The sequence below is a fragment of the Harmonia axyridis genome, chromosome 6 (genome assembly GCF_914767665.1).
Source record: "Harmonia axyridis chromosome 6, icHarAxyr1.1, whole genome shotgun sequence".
Classification (NCBI taxonomy): Eukaryota; Metazoa; Arthropoda; class Insecta; order Coleoptera; family Coccinellidae; genus Harmonia; species Harmonia axyridis.
Window position 1 is genome coordinate 36,729,910 of NC_059506.1, and position 26,020 is coordinate 36,755,929.

General features: G+C 34.9%; 7 protein-coding genes across 10 annotated transcripts in view; 3 read left to right on the forward strand and 4 right to left on the reverse strand.

The window, feature by feature from the left end:
* LOC123682952 (neuropeptide CCHamide-1 receptor-like) overlaps positions 1-26,020 on the forward strand; it is a 94,612-nt gene that overhangs the window by 22,729 nt on the left and 45,863 nt on the right. Inside the window, exon 1 of one of the 3 annotated variants that reach the window (XM_045621809.1) lies at positions 15,186-15,242. The exons of the other annotated variants lie outside the window; for them this stretch is intronic. The gene's annotated coding sequence lies outside the window, so the exon portion shown is untranslated. Of the gene's footprint in view, positions 1-15,185; positions 15,243-26,020 lie in introns of those variants that run through there. 3 annotated transcript variants of the gene reach the window in all.
* LOC123682948 (facilitated trehalose transporter Tret1-like) lies at positions 37-1,796 on the reverse strand. The gene is made up of 2 exons (XM_045621801.1): positions 1,641-1,796; positions 37-1,463 (listed from the first exon to the last, which is right to left on the reverse strand). Exons 1-2 carry the CDS (start codon positions 1,705-1,707, stop codon positions 175-177), a joined length of 1,356 nt encoding a protein of 451 aa, XP_045477757.1. The 5' UTR covers positions 1,708-1,796; the 3' UTR covers positions 37-174.
* Positions 4,035-7,062, forward strand: LOC123682943 (facilitated trehalose transporter Tret1-like). The gene is made up of 2 exons (XM_045621796.1): positions 4,035-4,235; positions 4,633-7,062. The coding sequence occupies exons 1-2, from the start codon at positions 4,136-4,138 to the stop codon at positions 5,916-5,918; spliced, it is 1,386 nt and encodes a 461-aa protein (XP_045477752.1). The 5' UTR covers positions 4,035-4,135; the 3' UTR covers positions 5,919-7,062.
* LOC123682944 (facilitated trehalose transporter Tret1-like) lies at positions 6,938-8,702 on the forward strand. Its single transcript, XM_045621797.1, has 2 exons — positions 6,938-7,071; positions 7,122-8,702. Exons 1-2 carry the CDS (start codon positions 6,990-6,992, stop codon positions 8,420-8,422), a joined length of 1,383 nt encoding a protein of 460 aa, XP_045477753.1. The 5' UTR covers positions 6,938-6,989; the 3' UTR covers positions 8,423-8,702.
* Positions 9,104-13,400, reverse strand: LOC123682946 (facilitated trehalose transporter Tret1-like). Of its 2 annotated transcripts, XR_006747917.1 has the most exons (3): positions 13,240-13,400; positions 11,514-13,119; positions 9,104-10,422 (listed from the first exon to the last, which is right to left on the reverse strand). XR_006747917.1 is itself a non-coding variant. In XM_045621798.1 (2 exons), exons 1-2 carry the CDS (start codon positions 11,578-11,580, stop codon positions 9,128-9,130), a joined length of 1,362 nt encoding a protein of 453 aa, XP_045477754.1. In that variant the 5' UTR covers positions 11,581-11,684; the 3' UTR covers positions 9,104-9,127. The 2 variants fall into 2 exon arrangements, 1 of the variants encoding a protein (XP_045477754.1); XM_045621798.1 differs by lacking the exon at positions 13,240-13,400 and having other exon boundaries at positions 11,514-11,684.
* On the reverse strand, positions 15,386-17,303 carry LOC123682947 (facilitated trehalose transporter Tret1-like). Its single transcript, XM_045621799.1, has 2 exons — positions 16,941-17,303; positions 15,386-16,841 (listed from the first exon to the last, which is right to left on the reverse strand). Exons 1-2 carry the CDS (start codon positions 17,005-17,007, stop codon positions 15,550-15,552), a joined length of 1,359 nt encoding a protein of 452 aa, XP_045477755.1. The 5' UTR covers positions 17,008-17,303; the 3' UTR covers positions 15,386-15,549.
* On the reverse strand, positions 17,540-21,662 carry LOC123682951 (facilitated trehalose transporter Tret1-like). Its single transcript, XM_045621804.1, has 2 exons — positions 21,326-21,662; positions 17,540-19,357 (listed from the first exon to the last, which is right to left on the reverse strand). Exons 1-2 carry the CDS (start codon positions 21,390-21,392, stop codon positions 18,084-18,086), a joined length of 1,341 nt encoding a protein of 446 aa, XP_045477760.1. The 5' UTR covers positions 21,393-21,662; the 3' UTR covers positions 17,540-18,083.

Sequence of the window (26,020 nt, forward strand, 5' to 3'; positions counted from 1 at the left end):
AAATTATCATACATCCATAGATAAAAATCACTTTAGAAACAAGAAAAATTATTTTTATTTTAGTATAACTACATTTATTAACAAATAAAGGAAAAATTCACAAAAATAAAAATATTTAACAATATGTAAGCTTAAGATAGATTCATCACAGAGATTTCAAAGTGAAGTCAAATCTCAACTCTTCAGCTGCCTCTGAATTTCTTGCAGAGTCTTACCCCTAGTTTCAATAAGAAAAACTTGAACGAAAACAGCAGCCATCATACACAAACCTCCGAAAACCAAGAAAGCAACACCTTCATTGATTTTGTTGAAATAATAGGTGAGCAAGAACTGAAACACCCAGTATATAGTGTTTGAAGTTGCAGTACCAACAGACTTAACATTTTGAGGATACAACTCCCCTAAGGTAGCCCAAGGTAAAGGGCCTACTCCACAGTTGTAGAATATCACGAAGGATATAAGAGAAACCAATGCTACCCAGTTTAGACTCTTGATGGAATCCACTGTGAAGTACAACCCAAGCAGAATGTTAGAAAGGCTAACCCCGATGAAAGAGAATATCAACATGTGTTTTCTGTCGAATCTCTTCGATGCTATAGGTGTTATAAGACATGTAGCAGTTTGAAAACCACTGACAATTATCGTGCAAACTTCAGAAGCAATTTTGACTTTAGCATCCTTGAAAATTTGTTGGGTGTAAGTCATTATAACGTTCACTCCACAAAATTGTTGCAGAATCAGGAGCACTGTACATATGAAGAATGCCTTAGTGGCTGCTTTATCTCTGAATACATCCAAAAGACTACCTCTTTCTTCATTACCTACAGCGTACTCTATTTCCTCTAGCTCTACATCTACTGAGCTTGTGTTTCTGAGTTTCCGTAGGAGGATAGCTGTTTTTTCAGATCCATGTTTTTGCATCGTGTAGTACAGGGTTTCTGGACACGTTAACAGGAACAAAGGAATGTATAGGAGAGAAGATACCGCTATTATCAAATTGAAGATACGTATAGATACGTAGGGACCTATACTGTAAGACAATAGACACCCGGTGAGGATGAAAGAGGTCCCTAAGGACAAATACGTTCCTCGCATCTTTGCTGATACTATTTCACTGACATACACAGCCACTATACTGAAAGAACCACCAACAGCACATCCACAAGCAATCCTGCATCCATAATAGACATATATGTTAGTGCTGAAGGCTAGGATGAAGTGGAATATTGGAAAAATGGTTGCTAAAATCAACATTGTAGCCTTCCTTCCCAAAAGTTCCAAGGAGAAAATGAGTACTATTGGACCAAGAGCTCCTCCAATAGAGAAAACTGAGCCGATCAAATCGTACTGCTCTGAGGTGATGGGGTTCCCCAGGGGACTGTCATCGGTACCATTCTTTAGTTTGATGAGAACTGGTGATGACCATGCTAGGGACATACCAGTGAATAGGCAGAGCATGTCACCTGTGGAAAATGTTTGTATGTGATTTTTGAATCTAATTCGAAAGATGACATGATTAGGATTGTTTGGTGAGGTGTTCTACAGGGTGATATTTAACTGATGGACTTTGTGTTATCAAGGAGAAGCTGTCAAATTTGATTACAATGAGTGTCTTAGACGTAAATAGCTAAAATACTCACCAATAATTGCCACGAAAAAGGCATATTTGTTCCCGAGAAGATCAGCAAAATACAGCCACGTTTTCATTGTTGCAAAATTGTCTCATTTCACATTTGAGTTTCATTGAAACTGAGGTATTTCGAGTGCGTACTTTCATAATCGGATAAAGAGTAATCTGACCTTAATGATAATAGCCAGAAATATTCGTTCAAAATTTTCAGTAACAATAGAAGTTGAGAGTTGAGCTATACAAGTATTTGTGAGGATTAGAAAATTCCACTCTGTATGGATGTTTTGGTTCTAAATGAAATAAAATATATATTAGGAGTAATACTGAGTTTATTGACAGGTAGATAACTTGAGCTCGATGGTTTTTAGAAATTTCGTCCTTGAACTACTTGCAAACATTGAGAAGGTTATTGATGTTTATGTACAAATGTGGAAATAAATAAACCAATTTTTTTAAACAAATGACTTTTCTGGCTCTGACTTTCTGCCAATTTGTCTATTCTACAATTTCTATTTTTGGCTAGTGTTAGAAAAAAGAATCTTAGTTAATATTGAGTTATTTTGATGACTTACCAGCTATTTAATATATTGCATAAGTCCTACTCAATTAATCAATTGCAAAATAATCTTATTGAGCATCTGAAAAAACCATTCAACCTGAAAAATTTCATCAGTATTTTCTTGTGCTGAATATTTTTCACAAGATAACGGATATCAATTCTCTTGAAGAAGATACCAGTATTATTTTCTTAGAAAGAGACATGGATATGTTACAAATCGAGTTTTCGCTCTCAGAGACGCTAGAATCAATAGTATTACATAGAAAGATCGGGAGATTATCAAGTTAGAAATTGAAGCTAGTGAAAGATAATAAATATATAGTAAAGGGCGTTTTTTTTTAGAGCTATAGAACTTTAAATTGCAATAAAACAACGATGGATTATTCGATTGACATGAATTTTATTTATCCGCAAGATAATTTTGTGGCATTACATTTTAAAAATGATTTCTGGCATATGACCGCCACGGCTGGCTCGGATGTAGTCCAATCTGGACGTCCAATTCTCGATGACTTTTCCAACATTTGTGGCCGTATATCGGCAATAACACGGCGAATGTTGTCTTCCAAATGGTCAAGGGTTTGTGGCTTATCCGCATAGACCAATGACTTTACAAAGCCTCACAGAAAGTAGTCTAGCGGTGTTAAATCACAAGATCTTGGAGGCCAATTCACAGGCCCAAAACGTGAAATTAGGCGGTCACCAAACGTGTCTTTCAATAAATCGATTGTGGCACGAGCTGTGTGACATGTTGCGCCGTCTTGTTGAAACCACAGCTCCTTGACATCATAGTTGTTCAATTCAGGAATGAAAAAGTTAGTAATCATGGCTCTATACCGATCACCATTAACTGTAACGTTCTGGCCATCATCGTTTTTGAAGAAGTACGGACCAATGATTCCACCAGCCCATAAATCGCACCAAACAGTCAGTTTTTCTGGATGTAACGGTGTTTCGACATACACTTGAGGATTAGCTTCACTCCAAATGCGGCAGTTTTGTTTGTTGACGTAGCCATTCAACCAGAAGTGCGCTTCATCGCTAAACAAAATAAAATGGACGTAGTGCGCGATACGTATTCCGCACAGAACCATTATTTTCGAAATGAAATTGCACTCTTTGCAAGCGTTGTTCAGGCGTGAGTCTATTCATGATGAATTGTCAAACCAAACTGAGAATGAATCACTTGACAGCTGTTAAATCGGTCACCATCTTGAACAGTAATGTCAACTTAAAGTCATATACCTCGAAAAAAAACACCCGTAAAATTTTAATCCAGACGTTTATCTTTGTCTCATTCGATATGAGTGAAACTCAATGCCAATAAAATCGTCCTAACATATGGAGAAATTTTTTAATCTAATAATGTCTCTGCTGCATAGTTTATAGACCGTTAATATTCATTCCCTTCCTACGCTTGTTACATTTCCCTGTTCTAAGGACAATTTATCCTCCTACGAATTTTTCTGAATGAGCTAATGTAGGTGTGTTAGCTTACGTAAGTTCGTTGATATTTGTCAATGTAACACTACCCTTATTTCCTCTACCTTTGGCGTCAGAAGCGGTAAATTTGATCTAGATATACGCTGTTTCCTGTTTTCCTCTGGAACAGGAATAAATTGGTTTCATAATTGGGAATATGAAACACAATTTCTGCTACCTTTATTTGTGTTGTTTTATTTCACTTCTTATTTGAAAAAAAAATAGTCTGAGATTTTATACAGTGGTGTTATATGGATATTTCAAAATAAACGTTAATGGCCAAAAATCAGACCACATCTTCTTCGATAGCAACGCCACTGCCAACACACTTTTATGGGATTTACCATGCCTGGAGCTATCAATTAATGTTGTCTTGTGAAAGAATATCTGGGAAATCGAAGTGAGAAGAGTAGTAGTACAGTCAAGTTCACATAGTGCATTCATACTATTCATCTAAATACAAAATGAATTTAAATCTCAACAAAATAATAAGTTCCATACGACTTTGGGAGTTTTTGCCGAAAATAATTGGGCGAAGATATATATTTTTAGTGATATTCGTAGGTAAGTCTAAAACCAGTTGTTCTTATATATTTATATTGACCACATGATGATTGATATTAACAGATTATGTTGGAAAACCCATCATTTCACTCATCATTATATTTTGTATGGTTTGTCCAATATTCAAATGAAAATTTGTTGAAGAATGCTCCACCATTGTCAAAACAAGTCTTTGCTTTATTTCAAAATTTCATTCTCATGTACAATTAAAAAATTACAAATTAAAACCTGATAATACTTACTATTAACAATACATTCTTTCAGATATCATGAATTACTCAGATTTTTTTAATCAAATCAATACGTTCTCAGTCATCATTCACTTTGAATATTTTAATTGAATTGATTAATTCTTCAATTAAAGAGCTAATCAAAATTCTGATGTGAATTTTTTCAGTCAACATTTCTAGTCTTATCAACGGAATGAGTTTCGCATGGTCATCTCCAACTTTGGTAAAATTGAAGGAAACCAATGACAATCTCTTGGGGAACCCCATAACACCCGACCAAAGCGATCTGATTGGCTCATTGTTCTACATCGGAGCTGCTATTGGGCCTCTTCTGGTTATTTGGAGCCTGGAAACCCTAGGAAGAAGACCAACTTTGATTGTCTTGGGGTTACCTTTGACACTCTCTTATATTTTGCTGGCTGTAGCCAAAAGCATCGAAATATATTACTTGTGTCGAGTGGTTCTAGGTATTATTGTTGGAGGTATTGTCTGCGTGGGACCAGTGTATTCTTCAGAAATCTTACCAGTAAATTTAAGAGGATCTTTGATGTCCCTTAGTAATTCTTTCATACAAGGTGGATCATTGTTGGCGTATGTTATAGGTCCTTATATGCCCATTGCAATGTTTAATTTAACTATAGCTATTTTATCCATGATTTTTGTAGTACTTTTTGTATTGATTTGTCCAGAAAGCCCTTATTTCATTATGTTAGCCAAAGGAAAGGAGGAATCAAAAAATGTATTAGAAATTGTACGACAAGATAATGTAACAGACGAACTGAATTCGATCGAAACTAGTATTAAAAATGAAGAGAAACGATCTTACCTAAGGATATTCGAAACCCGTCATAATATTAAGTGTTTTATTCTAGCTACCACAGTATTGATAATTCAACAGGTCACTGGGATAAATATAGTGATCGGTTACAGTCAGCTAATTTTCTTGGAGAGTAAAATTGATTTTTCTTCTGAAAAATGCTCTATCATAGTTGGTTGTCTCCAAGTGATATCTTCGTTTATAGCTCCAATATTGTCTGACAGGTTTCCTAGGAAAAAAATGTTGTGCTTTTCTTTATTTACCATGTGCCTTTGTAACTTCATAATTTGCTCATATTTCTTTTTCTTGAAAGATCTGCATCTGGTATCTTGGTTACCACTTTTAACACTGGCCTTCTTCGTTGTTTTAGATAATTGTGGTGACGGACCGTTGCCATGGGTACTACTTGGTGAGCTCTACCCTTCAGAAATCAGGTCTGTTGGTCCTGCATTATCCACAACTATATATTACATAGCCCAGTTCATTTTGACATTTTTGTTCAATAAGGTCGAACTTAAATTCATGTTTTTCGTTTATGCCTGGTGTTGTCTTTTTGGAACTGCTTTCATTCATTATTTCATACCTGAAACTAGTGGCAAAACTTTGAATGACATCCAGGAAGCCTTGAGAAGGTGATCTGAGGTTTTCCGGTGGAAAAAATGATGCAGATGAATGTTAAGTGGATAAGATGTGATCATTATGCTGTTGAATAATAGGAATCAAATTATTGTATTCCTATTTCTAGCTGAAATTTCTCAATTGGAACTAATTGAATTGACAACACATTCGTGTTTTATCTTATACGAATCATAAATGTAATTTGTTCTGTCTCACTATGAGGTTTCAATCTATCAATTGTATTGTCACGTATGAACGAAATTATATGGGAAAATTCAGGAATGGAAATGGTATTCATCGGTCTTTCAATTAAGGAATTGACAATTCATTTACTGATGCATTTCAGAGTGTGTTTGTTAGAAGTGGTTGACATATTGTTCGATTTTCCCAGTATCGAAATATGGAATTCTAGGATTTGGGAAGCAGAGAAGAGATAAAATGTAATATAATGTCACTGTGTGGATCAGAAATGCAGGCTGGCGAGATCAATGAAGTGGACATTATCCAAGCAACTGCGTATTCAGGAATGGACTTGTCTTTTCTTCTCTCCTCAATTTCAATCAGTTCTCCCAATAATTTTAACCACTAAAATCAACAAGATAATTAAGATCAGTAGGATTGTAAAAATTATAAGCCCTCTATCATATATTAGGTAAGATTGTGTACCTTTTGACAATCAAGTAGTTTTGTATTTCCTTTCATTTCCTTGAAGAGTCTTTCCTTCAGAACCCATCATAATATTTATATTGCAACAATAAATTTTTTATCTAATCAATATTTCACTCGCCTATAAATTACATATGCAGTTTTTCCTGAAATTATCGTAATTGATAGTGTTTTATTCCATGAATCACTAGTTTTTTCATTCGCTGGAAACACAATAATTCAAACTGGTCAGGAAAATCAATTCATTCAACTTCGAACAAGGATAATGAACCTTTCAGCTTTCCACAAATGAAAACCTGAATTATCCTAGTTTTTCTTTTAATTATCCGAAATTATTCAAAACGATAAGATAAAAAAAACAAATTAACGAAATGGCTGTGTCGATTCCAAACCAAATTGCTTGAAACAATAGAACCTTACATCATGGAAAATGAGATCGATAATAAACGAATAAAACGTTTTATGAACCCTAGGACCAAATCTGCAACTTGGATAATAATAATAGGTGAGAATAAGCTTCCGAATGTTCCCAATTTCTACTTTTGTCACTTTCAGTGGACCTTTCGATCTTCCTGACTGGATTGTGCTTCGCATGGTCGTCTCCAATTCTCGTCAAACTTGCTGAGACCAAGGATAACCCCTTGGGGGATCCCATAACTCCAGACGAAAGTGATTTGATAGGTTCTCTGTTCTATATTGGATGTTGTATTGGACCAATTTTTATCATCTGGATTCTAGTCAAGTTTGGAAGAAAAACCTCTCTGATTATATCAATTGTGCCATTTATCTTAGCGCATGTTTGTTTCGCATTTTCTAAAAATATTGAAGTGTATTATATTTGTCGGATTATTTCGGGTATAGCAGTTGGTAGTATTGTGAGTGCTGTGCCAGTTTATACCTCAGAAATTCTACCACCTAAAATAAGAGGTTGTTTGATGTCTCTTTGCAATACATTCATACAGGCTGGTTCACTTTTATCTTATGTCTCAGGACCGTATTTATCAGTTTGTTATTTCAACATCATGATTGTGATTGTTTCTTTAGTTTTCTTAATTCTTTTTGTTATTTTTTGTCCGGAAAGTCCTTATTACACTTTGGTTGCTAATGGAAAGGAAGAAACAGGTAAACTTCTTCGTAATCTACGAGTAGAAAATATAAATTATGAGTTGAACGAAATAGAAGCAGCATTGAGTGAACAAAGAAACGACTCTTTTTTGGCAATATTCAAGACCAAGAGCAATGTAAAAGCATTTTTATTGGCAACAATTCTTCTGGTGATTCAACAGTTTACAGGAACTAATATTATAATGGGTTATAGTCAACTAATTTTTCTAGAAACCAATGTTATATTTTCCTCAGATAAATGTGCCATCATCGTTGGGTGCTTTCAGTTGTTTTCTTCATTTTTAACACCTCTATATTCTGAAAAATACCCTCGAAAATCTTTGTTAGGATTTTCTCTTTCAGGTCTGATTATATGCAATTTTACTTTGTCGATATATTTTTTTGTATTGAAAGATATGAATATTATGAATTGGTTGCCACTATTAGCCTTAGCTGTTTTTGTTTTGTTTGACAACTGTGGAGACGGTGCTTTACCTTGGGTACTTTTAGGGGAGCTTTACCCAAGTCATATAAAGTGTACTGGGTCATCGTTATCTACGAGTATCTTTTATTTGGTGCAATTTTGCCTCACTTTCATCTTCCACAAAGTAGAACTGAAATTTATGTTTTTGGGTTTTGGTTGTTTGACTATTCTGGCGCTTATTTTTATTTATTATTTTGTTCCAGAAACTAAGGGTAAAACTCTCAGAGAAATTCAAGAACTAATTGAAAAAGATAGTATTTTTGCGTAATTTAAGTGCTGAACAATCTGTGAAAAGGTTGAATAACTTTTCCAATCGTTATATTGACGAAATTATTTTTATCAACTGAATACAACTCCATTAGTATTATCTGAGTAGTATTTTTAATTGTTTTCATAGAAAATTATACGAAAATTATAAGAACAAGGAAGTGATGTAATACAAAAACTGTAATAATTATTATTGGTGATGATTGTATCATTTGAAATCTTATATTTTAACAGTACGAAAGTAACATGTAAATATAAAGAGAATAAAGAATTTCTAAATAAAAAGATGGTTGTTATTTTATTTCAGAAAAGGTCAGTAATATTTTCGAAAAAATTCATTATACCCCAAGTTTATTCAAATAATTCTCTTCACAAATATTCTTTTACAAACATCTACAAAACTGAATAATAGATACAAGGTAAGATTAACATAATAATAAGATCACTTCACAATGCACAAGTAATAATCACAATAATGAATAATAGGAATAGTGTCAGTAATTTCATCTCATCTGAATTCTAGCCAAAAATATCGATTCAATTACATTGAAAAACAACCAATGAAAATGGTCTTATGGTTTACTCAACTAGGAACATTCTATGAGTAATACCACATTTATGGAACTGAGTTATTTGAGTTAATGAACTGTGGAAAGTTAGCCAACGCAATAATACAACCAGAATTATTCATCTGAAAATCTACCCTTCAACAATTTGGATTCCGGCCCTTCCTATAACTCTTCTTCAAATTAACATAAACAAAAGCGAAGAAAAGTACTCCGACAACACAATCAGTAAAAGATGTCAAAAACAAATACCCAATATTAACCTTTCTGAAAGAATACAAAAGAGGGAATATAGAACCAAAGAATAAACTGGTAGATATCGCTGATCCAACAGCACTTATCTTTGTTGGGTAGATCTCACCCATAATGATCCAGGGGATCGAATCAATTCCACAATTGTAAGAGATAACAAACGCTATCAAAGCTACCATAGGAAGCCAATTCAAGGCAGGGATTGTCAACCCGTAGAAGAAGTACAAGGCTAGGACTAGATTGCACAAACCTAAGAGGGTAAGACATAAAATCACCAGTCCTTTCCTTGTAAACGTTTTGCATTTTAATAAAACTGGCGTTAGGAAAGTTGTAGATACTTGAAAGACCACTACAATGATGGAGCACATGTCAGAGCTGATAGAGATGTTGGTTTTATTGAAGATCAACTGGCTATAAGTGATTAGAAGGGGGATACCACACCACTGCTGGATAATCAAAGGGACAGTACCAACCATCAAAGCCTTCCAATTGTCTACAGACTTGAATATGTCAAAGTAAGACTTCTTGGAATCAGTGATGACGATATTTCGAATTTCTTCCAGTTCAGCGTTTACATCTTCTTTATTTCTTAGAGTTTGCAAGACAGCTCTGGTTTCTTCTACTCCTCTGGATTTCATGACGTCGAAAGGACTTGAAGGACAAGCCACAGCCTGTAAAACGAAGATGAAGATTGCGAATATAACAACTGAGAGGTTGAAATAAAAGAGGGGAATGGCAGGAGCAATAGCATAAGCGTACAAGATGCCCATAAAGTTGAATACTGTTTCTAAAGACATCAAGAAGTCTTTCTCTTCCTTAGGAAGGATTTCTGTGAGGTATACAGGTTGTATGCTCAGAGCAGCACCGCTGTAAAAACCAAGGACCGTTCTGCAAATGAAGTACATGTCGATATCGTTAGTGAACGTCAGGACTACGTAGGCTATTGGTATCATGAGGGACAGACCGTCAAGGACATTCTTCCTGCCAAACTTTTCTACAAGTACGATGATCACTAAAGGTCCTATGGCTGCTCCAACGAAGAACAGTGAACCAATAAGGTCACTTTCTTCGTCTGTTACTCTTCTTCCTAAGGGATTGTCTTCCGGATCTAACCTGTTTAGTTTGGCCAGAACTGGTGAAGGCCATGCTGCGTTCAGACATATGTTGAAGTAGACTTCGTGCACTGAAAAATGTACGATTTTAGTTTTTGTTTCATCTTCTGGTTTAGGGTCGTAGAAAAAACGATGCTTTGTGATCTCTTTCGAAATTAAAAGATTTTCGTCTTCAAATTGTCAATTTTGATCGTAAAATTCATTTTAAACGACCACGAATAACTTTGGTTTTATGTGTGTCTGTCTGGGTGTCCGCAAATTCTTGTAACAGCCATAATTTCCACAACTCCTTCGCGATTTTGATGAAATGTGTGAATGTTTCATTTGAAACGAAGTTTTTTGAGCGCTTGATACCTAAAAAGACCACTTTGTCACAATGATAGATAACAGATGATAGGCTTCAACTGACTGATGATCAATACGCCCTCAAATTTGTATCTGTCCGACCGTAAACACGATAACTCTCGAACGGATAGACCTAGAAATTTGAGATTTTCAGAGTAGGTTCGAATCTCAAATGCTGTTCTTCAGTTCGAAATATTTTTTTCTTGATAATTTCAAAATTGCTGAACACCCGTAAATGAAATGCTGGATTTTGATGTGAACCAACCATTTCCAGCTTCATGCAGAACTTGGATTGGATCACATCACTAGTGCCAGAGACAATTCGGAGAAATTCAGAGAAGAATATCAAGGAAAAAATTAGGAAGGCAGCAATGTGAAGTCAGGAGCTTTGGAGCGTTCGTCAATAATGTCATATATATGTGGTTTTCAAGGCCGCAATTGTCTTATCAATGAACGAGCACTCATTACTTTCCTACATTTTTATATGGAAGGAATAAAAAAGGTTATCAATCGACATGATAATGAATAAATGATTAGGATCAGTTGATATAGTTACTGGTTAAAAACTACCTAATAATTTCGAAAATATAACTATCCGGATGATTTTTACATTAATTGGAGAATTCGAATTGAAAATAAGTTATCCAGCCAATGATTTTCTCGAATTTTCAACTTAGATCTTTTTATTTGTACAGGATAAATGCGATATAGAAATTATAGTATCGAAAGCGGAAAACCTAGATGAATCGAATTTGGTGGATGTGCTTGAAATAATTTGAAAGAATTTAATCACAAACTATATTTTCATAAAACTCACCCAAACATGCTACAAAAAGAGAATAGCGCGGTCCAAAATATTTGGCGAATTTTTCCCAAATTGCCATTTCAGAACAACAATTTCCAAACGACAACTGTTGAAACTGGCACTTCCTCCACAACTAGAGGAAGAAAATATAACTCCACACTACGCTACTTACCTGAATAACAAGGATACCCGAAAATAACCGCAGGAAAACAGGCAGGAAAACTTCTAATCGTCCTTGATATCACTTTATTAATAAAAAATTGACTCGATTCTGATTTGCTATCAGTCACATTACAATTTAACCAATCAAAATTCAACAAATTGATAGTCATCGACACAGTAGCCCATATATTCGATAACTAAATTCTTTTAGGTTCAGTGAAACAAAAGAGAACATAGGGAATGCCAAGGCAACAAAAACATGACGAACTTAAAAACAAAAAACCTATATTCACCTTACTGAAAAAAAACAAGGAAGGAAAACTTGCTAGGAAGTACATACTAGCGGAGAGAGCTGCACCAACTGAACTCAAGTTTTTGGGGTAAATCTGCCCCAGCAGCATCCAAGGTATAGGATCTATACCACAGTTGTAAAACGGTACGAATAAAATCAATCCTAGAAGCGGTAGCCAATTCAAAAACTCCACATCTCTCAATAACAGGAAATAAAAAGTCAAAACGAGATTACTAAACGCCATACCTGAAAGACAAAACAAAAGCAACGCCCTCAATGAGAATTTTCCAGATTTGAGCAATAAAGGTGTGAAGAAACTCGTTGAAACTTGAAAACAAGCCACAATCAATGAGCAGATAGCAGGTGCTATAGCAATCTCAGTTTCTTCGAAAATCAGCTGACTGTAGGTCAGTAAAATCGATATTCCAGAAAACTGTTGAAGAAGAAGAGGCACTGTAGCCTTAGTCAGCGTATTCAAATTCCGCCAAGAATTGAATAAATCAAAATATGAACCTCTGACCTCAGTATCGATAATATTCTTTATTTCGTCAGCCTCCCTCATCTTGAAGTTTTTTCGAAGCTGCATCAACAGTTCGTTAGTAGAAGTTTGTCCTCTAGTTTTCATCAAATGATAAGGTGTATCTGGACATCCAAAGCTAAATAAAATTACCACAACAGCACTCACCATTGTTAAAAACCCATTGAAGTAGATAAGTGGCACAAAAGGAGCTACAGCGTATACAACAATCAATCCAGAAAACCCAAATGTAGTACTCAGAGACATATAGAAGTCTCTATCTTCTTCTGCTAAAATCTCAGCAACGTATACAGACTGAACACTCATTGTAGCACCTACAAAAATACCCTGCAACACTCTACAAACAAAATAAAACTCAACTACTTCAACAAACAAAAATGTTCCATAAGTAAACAGTGGTATAAAAGCTAGAAATTGTAAAACGTGTTTTCTTCCAAAATGTTCAGCTGCAGGTATGAATAATATAGGTCCAATGGCAGCACCAATGTACAAGAGGGATCCAATGAGGTCACTTTCGTCTGGTGTAATGGGATTCCCCAAGGGATTATCCTTGGTCCCGCTCAATTTAGGCAGTACCGGGGATGTCCAGCTGAGGGTTACAGCTACTAGGAAGATGAATGTGTGGGCTGAAACAAAATGATTACTCCAATTGAGTGGAAGCATGAACGAAATATACTGGGTGACACGAAAATTGTAAACCAAAGGAGGTAAATTTGAGGAATTCTTATCAAGGCTATAAAACTTACCTACGCAGACAATGAATTTGAAGTAGTGTTGTCCGAAGAAATCAGAGAAATACTCGTAAGATCTTTTTTTCAAAGAGAAAATGATCCTCATTTTGAAACCTCATTGATGTTGGTATAATATGTTTGGGGAATCATATTACTTGAAGACAATAATTTGAAGTGGATGCAAAATAGATAAATACATTATCTATCGATAAAGTACAAGTTATAATTTATTAAAAAGCTATTAAGATTTTATATCCTTCTATTTATGCATCGTTAATTTGAAAATACAGTGAAGATAACCTTGTGAATTGTTATATCGAATATTTGCATTTTTTTTGTGAACATATATCGTCAAATCGGTTACTGCAATAATCGATTATTTACATTATGAAGCAATATGAGTTTATCTCAGATAAAATTATCGTTCCGAAGATTTAATTCGATGGTGAGGAATATCAGTCACAAGGAACAGTTGTATACAATTTATTCAATGGCAACGTTTCTGAGCATTTAGCTCCTTCATCAGGCTAAAAACAAAAACCAATTCATAAACAACGGCATGGATCATACAATTGGTGTAGCAATAAAGATAAAAAATACATAAAATGATGTCGCTATACAATAATAAATATGAAATATAAACTAGATGACAAATAACAATGAATATAAATATAAAGCAAAACAACATGAAACAATTAACGCCAGGTCGGCCAAGGAAACAATAAGTTTACAATAAAAAGCGATCTCACCCTATGAATAACGGTTATAAATCATTCGAATACATCGAAATCATCAAATAAATGTCCATAAAATAAAATGGCATTATCAGGATATCATAAAAAACCACATCAAATAAGACGTATAAGTATAAACTAATGTATCAGGCAAGACAGACTGCATTAAAATGTGTGAGACATACTAACACTCGATTCAAAAGGAAACACGAACTACCGCGCGATAAAACTATCTACATTTACCTTATTAATTAAGTTAAAATACACCGAACTCAAACTACCAATATCGGTGCGTGTATTCACAGAATCTTTTATTCTCTTGATAAAAACCATTTCTTTGAATGTTCGTTTAAACCAATTCTTTTCTTTATTTAAAATTTTTACATTATTAAAATCAAAGGAGTGGTCATTAATTTTTGCATGCTGTGATGATAAGGGTCGAGGTTGAAACAACATGAGAGAGATTGCAAAAATCGTAGTGAAGCAACAGCATTATCACAGCATGCAAAAATTAATGACCACTCCTTTGATTTTAATAATGTAAAAATTTTAAATAAAGAAAAGAATTGGTTTAAACGAACATTCAAAGAAATGGTTTTTATCAAGAGAATAAAAGATTCTGTGAATACACGCACCGATATTGGTAGTTTGAGTTCGGTGTATTTTAACTTAATTAATAAGGTAAATGTAGATAGTTTTATCGCGCGGTAGTTCGTGTTTCCTTTTGAATCGAGTGTTAGTATGTCTCACACATTTTAATGCAGTCTGTCTTGCCTGATACATTAGTTTATACTTATATGTCTTATTTGATGTGGTTTTTTATGATATCCTGATAATGCCATTTTATTTTATGGACATTTATTTGATGATTTCGATGTATTCGAATGATTTATAACCGTTATTCATAGGGTGAGATCGCTTTTTATTGTAAACTTATTGTTTCCTTGGCCGACCTGGCGTTAATTGTTTCATGTTGTTTTGCTTTATATTTATATTCATTGTTATTTGTCATCTAGTTTATATTTCATATTTATTATTGTATAGCGACATCATTTTATGTATTTTTTATCTTTATTGCTACACCAATTGTATGATCCATGCCGTTGTTTATGAATTGGTTTTTGTTTTTAGCCTGATGAAGGAGCTAAATGCTCAGAAACGTTGCCATTGAATAAATTGTATACAACTGTTCCTTGTGACTGATATTCCTCACCATCGAATTATGAGTTTATCATTGGAAAATCAATTCAGATTGTGAAAAGCGGTTAGTTTCAGTATGTACAGGTAGATGGCGCTTATCATTTATTATCTCTTCTATATTCATTAGTGTTTGCTGCATCCCTAGTTGATGTTTTTGAGAGAATAGCTCGTTTTATTACACAGAGGATAGAACAATATTTCTGGAGATTTAATTGATTCATTTAATCATGTCAATTCATTGTTTTATTCCAATTGATAAATATCCACGAAAATGTGAGCTTCAATTATACTATAATGAAACACAATAACTATGAAGTAACAAATATTTTGAAAGTATCAGTTGAACTTATACAATCATTCACATTTACAGAGACTTCACGATGATTCTAATTCAAATAAGAGCTCTTTGAAGATGAACATCTTCAGGATTTTTCTTAGCTACTTCAGCAAAAACAAATTTGGTATAAACTATACCTAAAGAACAACACACGAAGCTGCTTAAAAACAAATATGTTATATCAACTTTATAAAAACTATAGAGAATCGGAAAAATGGATATAAAATAAAGACTGGTTGATAAAGCTGTTCCAACAAAGTTGACATTCTTTGGGTAAGTTTGTCCAAGTTTTGTCCATGCTATAGGATCCAACCCACAGTTGAAGAAAATAACGAATACGATCAAACTTGCCAGTGGTATCCAGTTCAGTGTTGGTATATTTTTTCCATAGAAAAAGTAGAGACTTATCGCCAAGTTAGAAAAGCCCATACCTGATAAACTCAAAATCATCAAGCTTCTCAATGAGAACCTCTTCGATTTGAGTAAAGTTGGTGCCAGAAAACAAGTCAATTCAAGCAATCCAGCAACAATTATAGAACAGATGTGAGAAGGTATAGCCAAATTAGTCTCCAGAAAAATCAACTGGCTGTAAGTTATTATAAGCGTTATACCACAGAATTGTTGAGCAAGCAGGGGAGTTGTAGCTAGAACGAAAGTTTTGAAATACTTCTTCTTGAAGATGTCCAAGCAAGATTTCGAAGTTTCATTTTCTATAGTGTTTTCTATCTGTTCCAGTTCTTTCTCAATGCATTGCTTTCTGAGCGTTTTTAGTACTTTTCTAGCTTCATCCTTTCCCTTAACCTGCATTATGTGGTATGGACTTTCGGGACAACCGAACGCTAGTAGAAACAAAATTATTACTGCAAATACTGCAATGCACCCATTGAAGTATTCCAGGGGTATGAAAGGTCCTATAGCATAAGCCACCAAGATTCCTGAGAACCCGAACAAGCCTCCGAAAGACATAAAGAAAGCAGCATCATCAGAAGCAATTATCTCTGTGATATACACAGGAAATACACTTAAAGTACCTCCTATATATAGACCTAGCAACAACCTACAAATATAATATATTTCTACAACTTTTCCGACTATCAATAGACCATAAGATATTGGTACAATAGCCAGGAGTACTATCAAACTTTTTTTACGTCCAAATATCTTCACAATATGGATGAAGAGTAAAGGTCCAACGGATGCTCCAACAAATAGAAGAGATCCAATGAGATCACTTTCGTTTTGTGATATGGGTCTCCCCAGGGGGTTATCTTTGGTCTGGCCCAGTTTGGCAAGAACTGGAGATGGCCAACTCATCGTGAAAGAAATCAGGAAGAATGAGGTATGACCTGTAAACAATAGAATTGGATTTTATTTGAGGTGGACTGTTGATCTAGATAGATTCTTTTTTGTGATCTCAAGATTGAAGATCTATGTTCTCATCTTACCAATAGAAACGATGAACACAACGAAGTAAGTTCCAAATAAATTAGCACAATATTCCCATGGTGCCATCTCATGATTTTCTCAAAATATCGAAATGGATTAGTTTTTCATGAATTGGTGGGATGACCATCAACAAATTGATTACTTTAGACTAAACCAAAAACATATAATTTATTTCTGACCTCTTTATAGCTAGAAATAGCTTACTGCAATAACCATGGTTTTGTCGATGTAAATATGAAATACAAAAAAAAATACTAAGTATACATTGAGGAACTAATGAAATTCAATAATTGCAATGTAAAAGGTCATATATATCAGATAAAAATATTTTATCGTGAAGTTTCTTGATCTATGAGAAGTTGTTTCCTGACAACGCTAACATTTCTTGATAAGCTGTATCGATTCTACTGAAATATATGGAAAAATATGTCAACGGTGTTCCATTTTACTTGGTGTTGGATCTTTTAGGACTAGATATATTTGCATTGATATCATTTAATGTAGGCATCTTCGAAATACATTTTCACATATGACAATGCCTCTCTGCAAACAGTCATCTTCGATTTGAATGTTTATAGGTTTAAAAAAACAAATTTCCTTGAATCAATAAGTTTATTCTCATCAATATGTAATAAAGACCATCAAAAGATCATGTTAACAAAGCTGTTTAAAGTTCTATGAACCACTAGATCGAGTTTATCATATGCAAATAAAGTCTTAATTATAGGATACAATATCACTTTTTCTTCTCAATCTTTTTACGTATATTATAAATTCTTATTGAAAATATGTAGTTAAAAGTATGGACGGTTATTCGAGTTCCCATCAATTTTTTGTTCACTTCATTCTATCTGATCACGTTCAAAGAATCAAGGTCATTAAGATATTTGGTAATATATTTTGAAGTTTTTTCAGAATTCATTTGAATGCAATAAGAAGTAAAAACCCATTTTAAATACAAATCGTCAATATTATAAAAATTGATCAGGATGTTTGATACTTATTCTTAGATTTTACATTTTTCGTTTTCAGATGATGAAACTATTATACCTACTCTTTCAAAATATAATAGAATTGAAATATTAAAACTAAACCTATCTATCACAGAACATCAGTTGGAACATATGCAACAATTTGAGACATCAGGCTTTTTCTTCTTTTTTAAGAACTGTCTCCTTGAAAATGAATCCAGCATAAAATATTCCTACAAAACAACTAACAGCAGAACTCAAAAACAGATAGCTTAAATCAACTTTGTTGAATAAATATAAAACTGGGAATACAGAAATGAAATAGATACTGGATGACAAAGAGCTTCCTACAGTGTTTATATTCATAGGATAAACTTGTCCAAGAGTGATCCATGGTATTGGATCTAAACCACAGTTATAGAAAATAACAAAGGCTATAAGACCTGCGAGAGGTAACCAGTTAAGTACATCTACTTCTTTGCCGTACAAAAAGAATAAACCTAAGAGCAAATTACTCAAACCAACTCCAGTGAAACTCAAGAACAGCAAAGATCTTTGAGTGAACCTTTTAGATTTGAGCAGTAATGGAGCTATAAAAGATGTCGATAACTCAAGGCTAACAACGATGATTGAGCAAATATGGGAAGGTATAGAGACATTGGTCTGTAGAAATATCAGTTGATTGTAGGTTACAATCAAAGTGATACCACAATATTGTTGCAGAACTAATGGCATAGTAGCCAGAAAAAAAGGCTTGAAATGTTTGGTTGATTTGAAAATTTCGAAATACGAATATTTGTTTAGGTTCTTCACAGTTTTTTCTATATCTTCAAGTTCGTTTTCGATATCTCCTGTTCGTAGTTCCTTCAATAGAACCCTAGTTTCCTCTTTACCTTTAGTCTGCATTACATAATAAGGACTTTCAGGACACCCGCAAGCCAGTAAGATGACGAGAACTAAGCAAAATACTGCTATCAGATTGTTGAAATAAAATAGAGGTATGAAAGGACCTATAGCGTAAGCTGCCAGAATTCCGCCAAAGTTGAACATGCTGATGCAAGACATAAGAAACTCCCTCTCTTCTGGTCCAGCTATCTCAGAAACGTAAACAGGCTCTATGCTTAAGGCTGCACCTGAATACAATCCCAGAGCAATCCTGATGAAGTAATATAGCTCAACGTCTTCTGCAAAAGCTACGATTGCAAAGGAGATAGGAGTTATGGCAGATAGCACAGCTAGCATCTTCTTTCTACCAAAGGTCTCCACAGTGAAGATACAAAGCACAGGACCAATAGAAGCTCCAACGTAGAACAGGGAACCAATCAGATCGCTTTCTTCTGGATCCAAGGGCCTCCCCAGGGGATTGTCCTCGGTCTCGCTCAGTTTGGCTAGAACTGGCGAGGTCCATGCTGCTGACACACATATTGTGAAGAAGACTGAATGGGCTGAAAAAAAAAAGGATTCTCAATCACCAAAGAAGTATAGCAATGTGGAGGTTCTGCGAAAACAAAATAGTATCTCCTAGTTTTTCGTGAAGACATTTTTTTATGAGCTATGATTAGTAGAGCTATTTTGAGGTATCAGTTAGTTTTGAAATGCCCCGAATTCCTAAAGATCAATATCATTTGAATGTTAATTGCCTGAAATTATGGGTCCTGAGTATATTTTCTATAAGAAATCCCAGATGTTAAATGGTGAAGTAATTGGGATCTATTTTCGGGAAGCCTCAACTTTCAAACTACCTGCATCACCATAAAATCGCTCTTTTCCATTTGATATCATTAACTTTGCTTACGAATATTCGAATTGAAAATACATCTTGAGATTTCATATCGAGAAGATGCTGAGTGTTTATACTTGGAAAGTGCCTGGATCTAAATAGGAGCAAAATAAAACTTTGAATAATTCATGCCTTCCGGCACTTCTGCTAGTTGCTTTTCGGTATTTGTAAACCGACGTTTCAAAGTTTACGTTTCCCATTTATATTATATCAGAAACGATGGTCATTGAAAAGTTGAGTGTTTGCCCAAGATTATTTTTCTTTCGTGAAGATTTTATCGATCTGTTTTCTATGGTTATGAAACCTAACGTAACTTTATCTGGGAATCGTTCAAACGATGAGGTTCAACTCACAGTTGACGAATTCGAATCTGTCTGTCCGTCCATCTGGCTGTAAAATCGATAACTCACGAACGAAGATAGGTAGAGACTTGAGATTTTCAGGGGAGGATTGAATTTTGAATGCCACTGTTATCTCCGGAAATGCAACAGTTTGAAAATTTGTTTTCCTGTTGATTTCGAAACCACAGATACGATCGAGATGAGAATTTTGATGTAAATGTCCAAACAACCTAATCAAATGAATGTACTAGCTTTTGAGCGGTAATTAATCCCTTGGAGATCACATATACAGTTATATGGTCTGCAAGAATGCTATTGGCGCATGAATGAACGACCGCTCACATTTCTCAATTTTTTTTTATATAATTTAGTGAATAGTTCTAAATTCAACCCTAGATTATATCTTATCCAATACATCGATATGTACCTATTCTTGATGGATTGTTTTCAATATTTTTCCTCATACGATTCTATCGTAAAATAAGAACTGAATAGTCTCATGTTGTCGAGCTTATCAGCTCCAATCAATACGATAAAATAGACGATAACCCTCAAAAAGAGTTTTATTCAAAATCTATCCTAGCATAGAAATGCATGGCATCCACGAATCTATGAATAATGTATAGAAATTGCAGAATTTTCATTTATCGGAAAATTTGTACATGTTGCCATAACAGGGCGTATTGGCATCATTATTTATATGGATTTTTTGATGGTTTATTATCCATTTAACTTTGTATCGTTGAATTAGATCAATTATTTTGTGTCATCGGATTTTCTATAAAAATTTTATTTAGTTTGATGTTTGTTGGATATACTAACAATATCAATCACGTGTTTAGAATTGAAAAAAAATGTAAGTCGTTTATCAGCTCAAAGAATTGAGAGAGCTATTCGTTCGTACAAGGATTGAGTATTCCACTGAATTAACTTTCGAGTTTGAAAATACGATCGATGGATTCTGAAAGACAAAATTAAGAAATCAAACTCAAACAAAATTCAAAAAATCACCAATTCGACATTTCAAAAAAATTGTTGGAATTTGTACTTAATAACCAGTTCGAGATGTTGAAATGTACAATGATATCAAATTGATATTTCTCTAAATATTCTCATCATGTTATCTTTGATTGTTGAAAAATATCTTGTAGATCATCGTCATCAAATTAAAATAATAATCTTACTAGAAATAGACAATTTCAAGTTTTGTGTTGAAACTCTTCTCAAAAAAATCGAACAGATTATTAATCATTTAGTTACCATTGAAAAAATACTTCGAGACAAAAACTCACCAACAAAAGCAATGAAAAGCGAATAATACTGGCCAAAAAATTTCGAAAAATAGTTCCAGCTCTTCATATTCAACTATTTTCTGGAATTCTTTATGCCAGGTTCAATTACTCATATTCCAACATATGCACAAGTCGACAATTTGTTTAAAATGTTCAAGAAACTCAATTTGTTATTGTGCGCAGGTAAAACTTCAACACAAGTTCCTAATTGCTGAAATCCGCAATTTTTTTCAAAGTTGGTATTAGAAATTGGAGAGGATATGACTAGATACTTATTTGGTTGGAGAATAACTACAATTGATGTATCTCTGCTCGTAGATACTCAGCGATGACAGTGTGAACTCATTATCTTCAACCTTGCCATCGAAAACAGAATTTTAGTAATGCATTTGCATTCCACATGTGAGATATGCCAATTTTCGATTCAATGAGATTCTAACGCCGCTCTTAACACTAAATTTCGCAGAAAGCTTGAAATTTTCATTCTGTTGCAACTGAAAAACAGTTTTTCTTTTTATTGAAAGAATCTTTCTATGATTGAATGAAATTTTGTGTGGATTTGAATTTTTGCTTGAATGTTTTATTGATTTGATGACACTATCCACACTAAATTTTACAAGAATCTATATAAAGGGTGTTTTTTTTAGAGCTATAGAACTTTAAATTGCAATAAAACAACGATGGATTATTCGATTGGCATGCATTTCATTTATCCGCAAGATAATCTTGTGGCATTACATTTTAAATATGATTTCTGGCATATGACCGCCACGGCTGGCTCGGATGTAGTCCAATCTGGACGTCCAGTTTTCGATGACTTTTTCCAACATTTGTGGCCGTATATCGGCAATAACACGGCGAATGTTGTCTTCCAAATGGTCAAGGGTTTGTGGCTTATCCGCATAGACCAATGACTTTACATAGCCCCACAGAAAGTAGTCTAGCGGTGTTGAATCACAAGATATTGGAGGCCAATTCACAGGTCCAAAACGTGAAGTTAGGTGGTCACCAAACGTGTCTTTCAATAAATCAATTGTGGCACGAGCTGTGTGACGTGTTGCGCCGTCTTGTTGGAACCACAGCTCCTGGACATCATGGTTGTTCAATTCAGGAATGAAAAAGTTAGTAATCATGGCTCTATACCGATCACCATTGACTGTAACGTTCTGGCCATCATCGTTTTTGAAGAAGTACGGACCAATGATTCCACCAGCTTATGAAGCGCACCAAACAGTCAGTTTTTCTGGATGTAACGGTGTTTCGACATACACTTGAGGATTAGTTTCACTCCAAATGCGGCAGTTTTGTTTGTTGACGTAGCCATTCAACCAAAAGTGCGCTTCATCGCTAATGGACGTAGTGCGCGATACGTATTCCGCACAGAACCATTATTTTCGAAATAAAATTGCACTATTTGCAAGTGTTGTTCAGGCATGAGTCTATTCGTGATGAATTGCCAAACCAAACTGAGAATAAATCACTTGACAGCTGTTAAATGGGTCGCCATCTTGAACAGTTATGCCAACTTAAAGTTATATACCTCGAAAAAAAAAACACCCGTTATGAAGGATTTTCCAATAATAATAATAATTCGATAATTACATGAAATTTACCTTCAAGGTCTGCATCGATTGTGGAACATTTGCATAGACCTTATATTTCACGTGGCACCAATGAAAAAAGTCTAAAGGCGTTAAATCACTAGATCCCGGTGGCCAATTGTGATTATCTCTTTAAGAATTTACACGGCCAGCAAACTTTTCTTGTAAAATTGCGATTGTGGCAAATAGTGCTGTCCTATTGAAAATAAGCGTCGTTCACATCAATTCCGACTATAAAAAATTTTTAATCATAGCCTGGATCTCAAGATCACACAGTTTAGATTTTTCACATCTCCAACTTGCCCAAATAGCTGTGACTGCGGGATTTTCACCATTTTTGTAGGAAGTTTCAACAATCTCAGTGCGTTGTAGAAAAATCTAATGTTTCAGTTTCAGTAGTGGCGTAGTTTTTACTTGTCAAATATCCAAAGATGACAGCTTTAAAAGTGACAGGTGCCCAGATAGCGGCTATTCGAAATGATATTGGAAAACCCTTAAAGGCTTTTGAATCAGATTTTCAATCTCGAAGGACCAATACAATATAGCAATCAATTTTCAACCAATTTTCAAGCAAATGCAGCTTGTAATAAAGATGAGAATAGTACAATTTTCAAGATATTCTTTCCGACAAACCACACGCAGTCACCTATATCTGGAAATCTCCATCATACTCGATTTCATAGCCATAATTACATTGTTTTGCAGCGCTCTGCCCAATCACGTGATCGTTCTTGCAGAAAGCTGAACGCGAATAGCTCTTCGTTCTACGGGATTCCATTAAAATCCAGCATTTCGACATGATGAAATCGCGTCTTCCGTACTCCGACACGACAATGCAGCTTCCGGCTTCCGCTTGTGCGGAACAAAGGTTCCGTAATTCCCAAAAACAAGAACCGGAACCTCAAACATACTCGAGTCCAATGTTTGATTATAATCTCGAGTTATGCGGAAAAATCTGTTGATTTGGCAACGTCGCGTGAAGTGTTCCGTAAAGTGCAATCGCCCTGAATGATTAACAGGCCAATTCAAAAGTCGCCGGTCTACCATACACATTTTTTTCGGCAAAATTTGATTGTATTATTCAACATAGTTGCCTTCGAGGGCGATACAGCGATTAAAGCGATCTTCCAACTTTTCGATACCATTTTTCTAGTACGATTTGTCTTTCGCTTGAAAAGAGGCCTCAGTTTCGGCGATTACTTCTTCATTGGCGCTAAATTTCTTTCCAGCGAGCATTCTTTTGAGGTCTGAGAACAGGAAAAAGTCGATGGGGGACAAATCGGGCGAATACGGTGGATGCAGAGCAATTTGAAGCCCAATTCATGCAATTTTGCCATTGTTTTCATTGATTTGTGACACGGCGCATTGTCTTGAAGAAACTGCACCTTTTTTTCTTCAAATGGGGCCGTTCTTTAACGATTTCATCCTTTAAATGATCCAATAACGCTAAATAATAATCGCTGTTGATGGTCTGGCCCTTTTGGAGGTGATCAATGAATATTATACCTTGCGCATCCCAGAATACTGATGGCATAACCTTGCCAGCTGATTGTTGTGTTTTTCCTTGCTTTAGATTCTGTTCATCGTGTGCAGTCCACTCAGCTGACTGTCGATTGGACTCTGAAGTGAAATGATGGAGCCATGTTTCATCCATTGTCACAAAGCAACGCAAAAATGCAGGTTTATTGCACTTAAACAGCTTCAAACACTGCTCAGAATCACGTTGTTGCTTTTGTTGATTGTGGGCTCGCGCGGTACCCATTTTGCACACAGCTTTCTCATGTACAAATATCCGTGAATGATATGTTGTACACGTTCAGATGATATCTTCACTATGTGTGCTATCTCGATCAACTTCATTTTACGGTCATTCAACATTATTTTGTGAACTTTTTTTATTTTTTCTTCGGTGACAGCCTCTTTTGGGCGTCCACTGCGTTCGCCGTCTTCGGTGCTCATTTCACCATGTTTAAACTCAGCATACCGAAACCAATCAATGATGGTTGATTTTCCTGGTGCAGACCCCGGAAACAGTTCATCAAGCCAATATTTTGCTTCAACTGTATTTTTTCCCTTCAAAAAGCAATATTTTATCAGCATATGAACTTCTTTTTTTTCCAAAAAATATCTCACAAACTAATGGTCGGACTGCTGTCAAATTTTGACACATATCGTTTGAAGGCTGGTCCTAACTAAAAATTATATGGATTCAAAACTAGCACCGCCATCTGTGCATCAGATCGGGGACTTTTCAATTGGCCTAATGGAGAAAATATATTTAATTTTCTCTCTCATCAATTGCCATACTCATAGGTATAATGAGATTCATTAGGCAAGATCAGTATCTGGATTGGTAACCACTCTATTATACATATTCTGCTTTTCCTATATTTTCAAAGACCAGGGTCGATTTCGAGATTAAATACGTGAATGGACAAGGGCGCAAAAGCACCTAATTGCAGGTCTCTTTTTTCAAGTTTTTTTTTCAACAGCATTAGAAGAGATGTAATTAAACCTGCGTGTAAAATGTTCATTAGACTTCATTGTCCAAACACCATGTAATGAACCAGTTCATGGAGGTGGATGCCAGATTATACCGTCCCCAAGTTGCGTCGCGTGATAATAATATTGGAGCAGAATGCATTTTCGATAAGCTACTAAACTAGGTAACGTCGAATTCTTAACAGTGAATCTTTATGATCGTTCTTGAGTATGAATATTAACCGACAAAATCAACTTTACCTTTATGAAGTCACACATAAATTTTCTACGGGCTTTATATTGGCCTTTATGGTCTTTTTGATTACTCCGAATATGCATATGGCAGCCTTTAGAAGTAGGTTTTAGTTAAGAATACACATTGTTACCTAAATTAGACCAAACCGGTTTGAAATCTATCTAGATTGAGATAAACGGAATCATAAGGGATTAGTCTATTTTATTGGAGTGATTAAGTATGAGGGAAAGCGAAAAAAAAAACTATAGTTCATTATATCCAATGATAAACCTTTGTAATCAGCGCTATTTACATTTTTGGATGATCGCGAATTGAAAACGAAACTGCACTCAAAGATATCTTCCTAAATTAGTCAAT

Bases quoted from the DNA above. Each gene is read 5' to 3' on its own strand.
- LOC123682947 (XM_045621799.1), bottom strand. From the start codon at position 17,007: ATGGCACCATGGGAATATTGTGCTAATTTATTTGGAACTTACTTCGTT. The intron at 16,842-16,940 runs GTAAGATGAGAA...TATTGTTTACAG, and splicing joins TGTGTTCATCGTTTCTATTG to GTCATACCTCATTCTTCCTG.
- LOC123682944 (XM_045621797.1), top strand. From the start codon at position 6,990: ATGGAAAATGAGATCGATAATAAACGAATAAAACGTTTTATGAACCCT. The intron at 7,072-7,121 runs GTGAGAATAAGC...TGTCACTTTCAG, and splicing joins AACTTGGATAATAATAATAG to TGGACCTTTCGATCTTCCTG.
- LOC123682951 (XM_045621804.1), bottom strand. From the start codon at position 21,392: ATGAAGAGCTGGAACTATTTTTCGAAATTTTTTGGCCAGTATTATTCG. The intron at 19,358-21,325 runs GTGAGTTTTTGT...TTTTTTTTTCAG, and splicing joins GCTTTTCATTGCTTTTGTTG to CCCATTCAGTCTTCTTCACA.
- LOC123682948 (XM_045621801.1), bottom strand. From the start codon at position 1,707: ATGAAAACGTGGCTGTATTTTGCTGATCTTCTCGGGAACAAATATGCC. The intron at 1,464-1,640 runs GTGAGTATTTTA...CATTTTCCACAG, and splicing joins CTTTTTCGTGGCAATTATTG to GTGACATGCTCTGCCTATTC.
- LOC123682943 (XM_045621796.1), top strand. From the start codon at position 4,136: ATGAATTTAAATCTCAACAAAATAATAAGTTCCATACGACTTTGGGAG. The intron at 4,236-4,632 runs GTAAGTCTAAAA...GAATTTTTTCAG, and splicing joins ATTTTTAGTGATATTCGTAG to TCAACATTTCTAGTCTTATC.
- LOC123682946 (XM_045621798.1), bottom strand. From the start codon at position 11,580: ATGGCAATTTGGGAAAAATTCGCCAAATATTTTGGACCGCGCTATTCT. The intron at 10,423-11,513 runs GTGAGTTTTATG...TACATTTTTCAG, and splicing joins TCTTTTTGTAGCATGTTTGG to TGCACGAAGTCTACTTCAAC.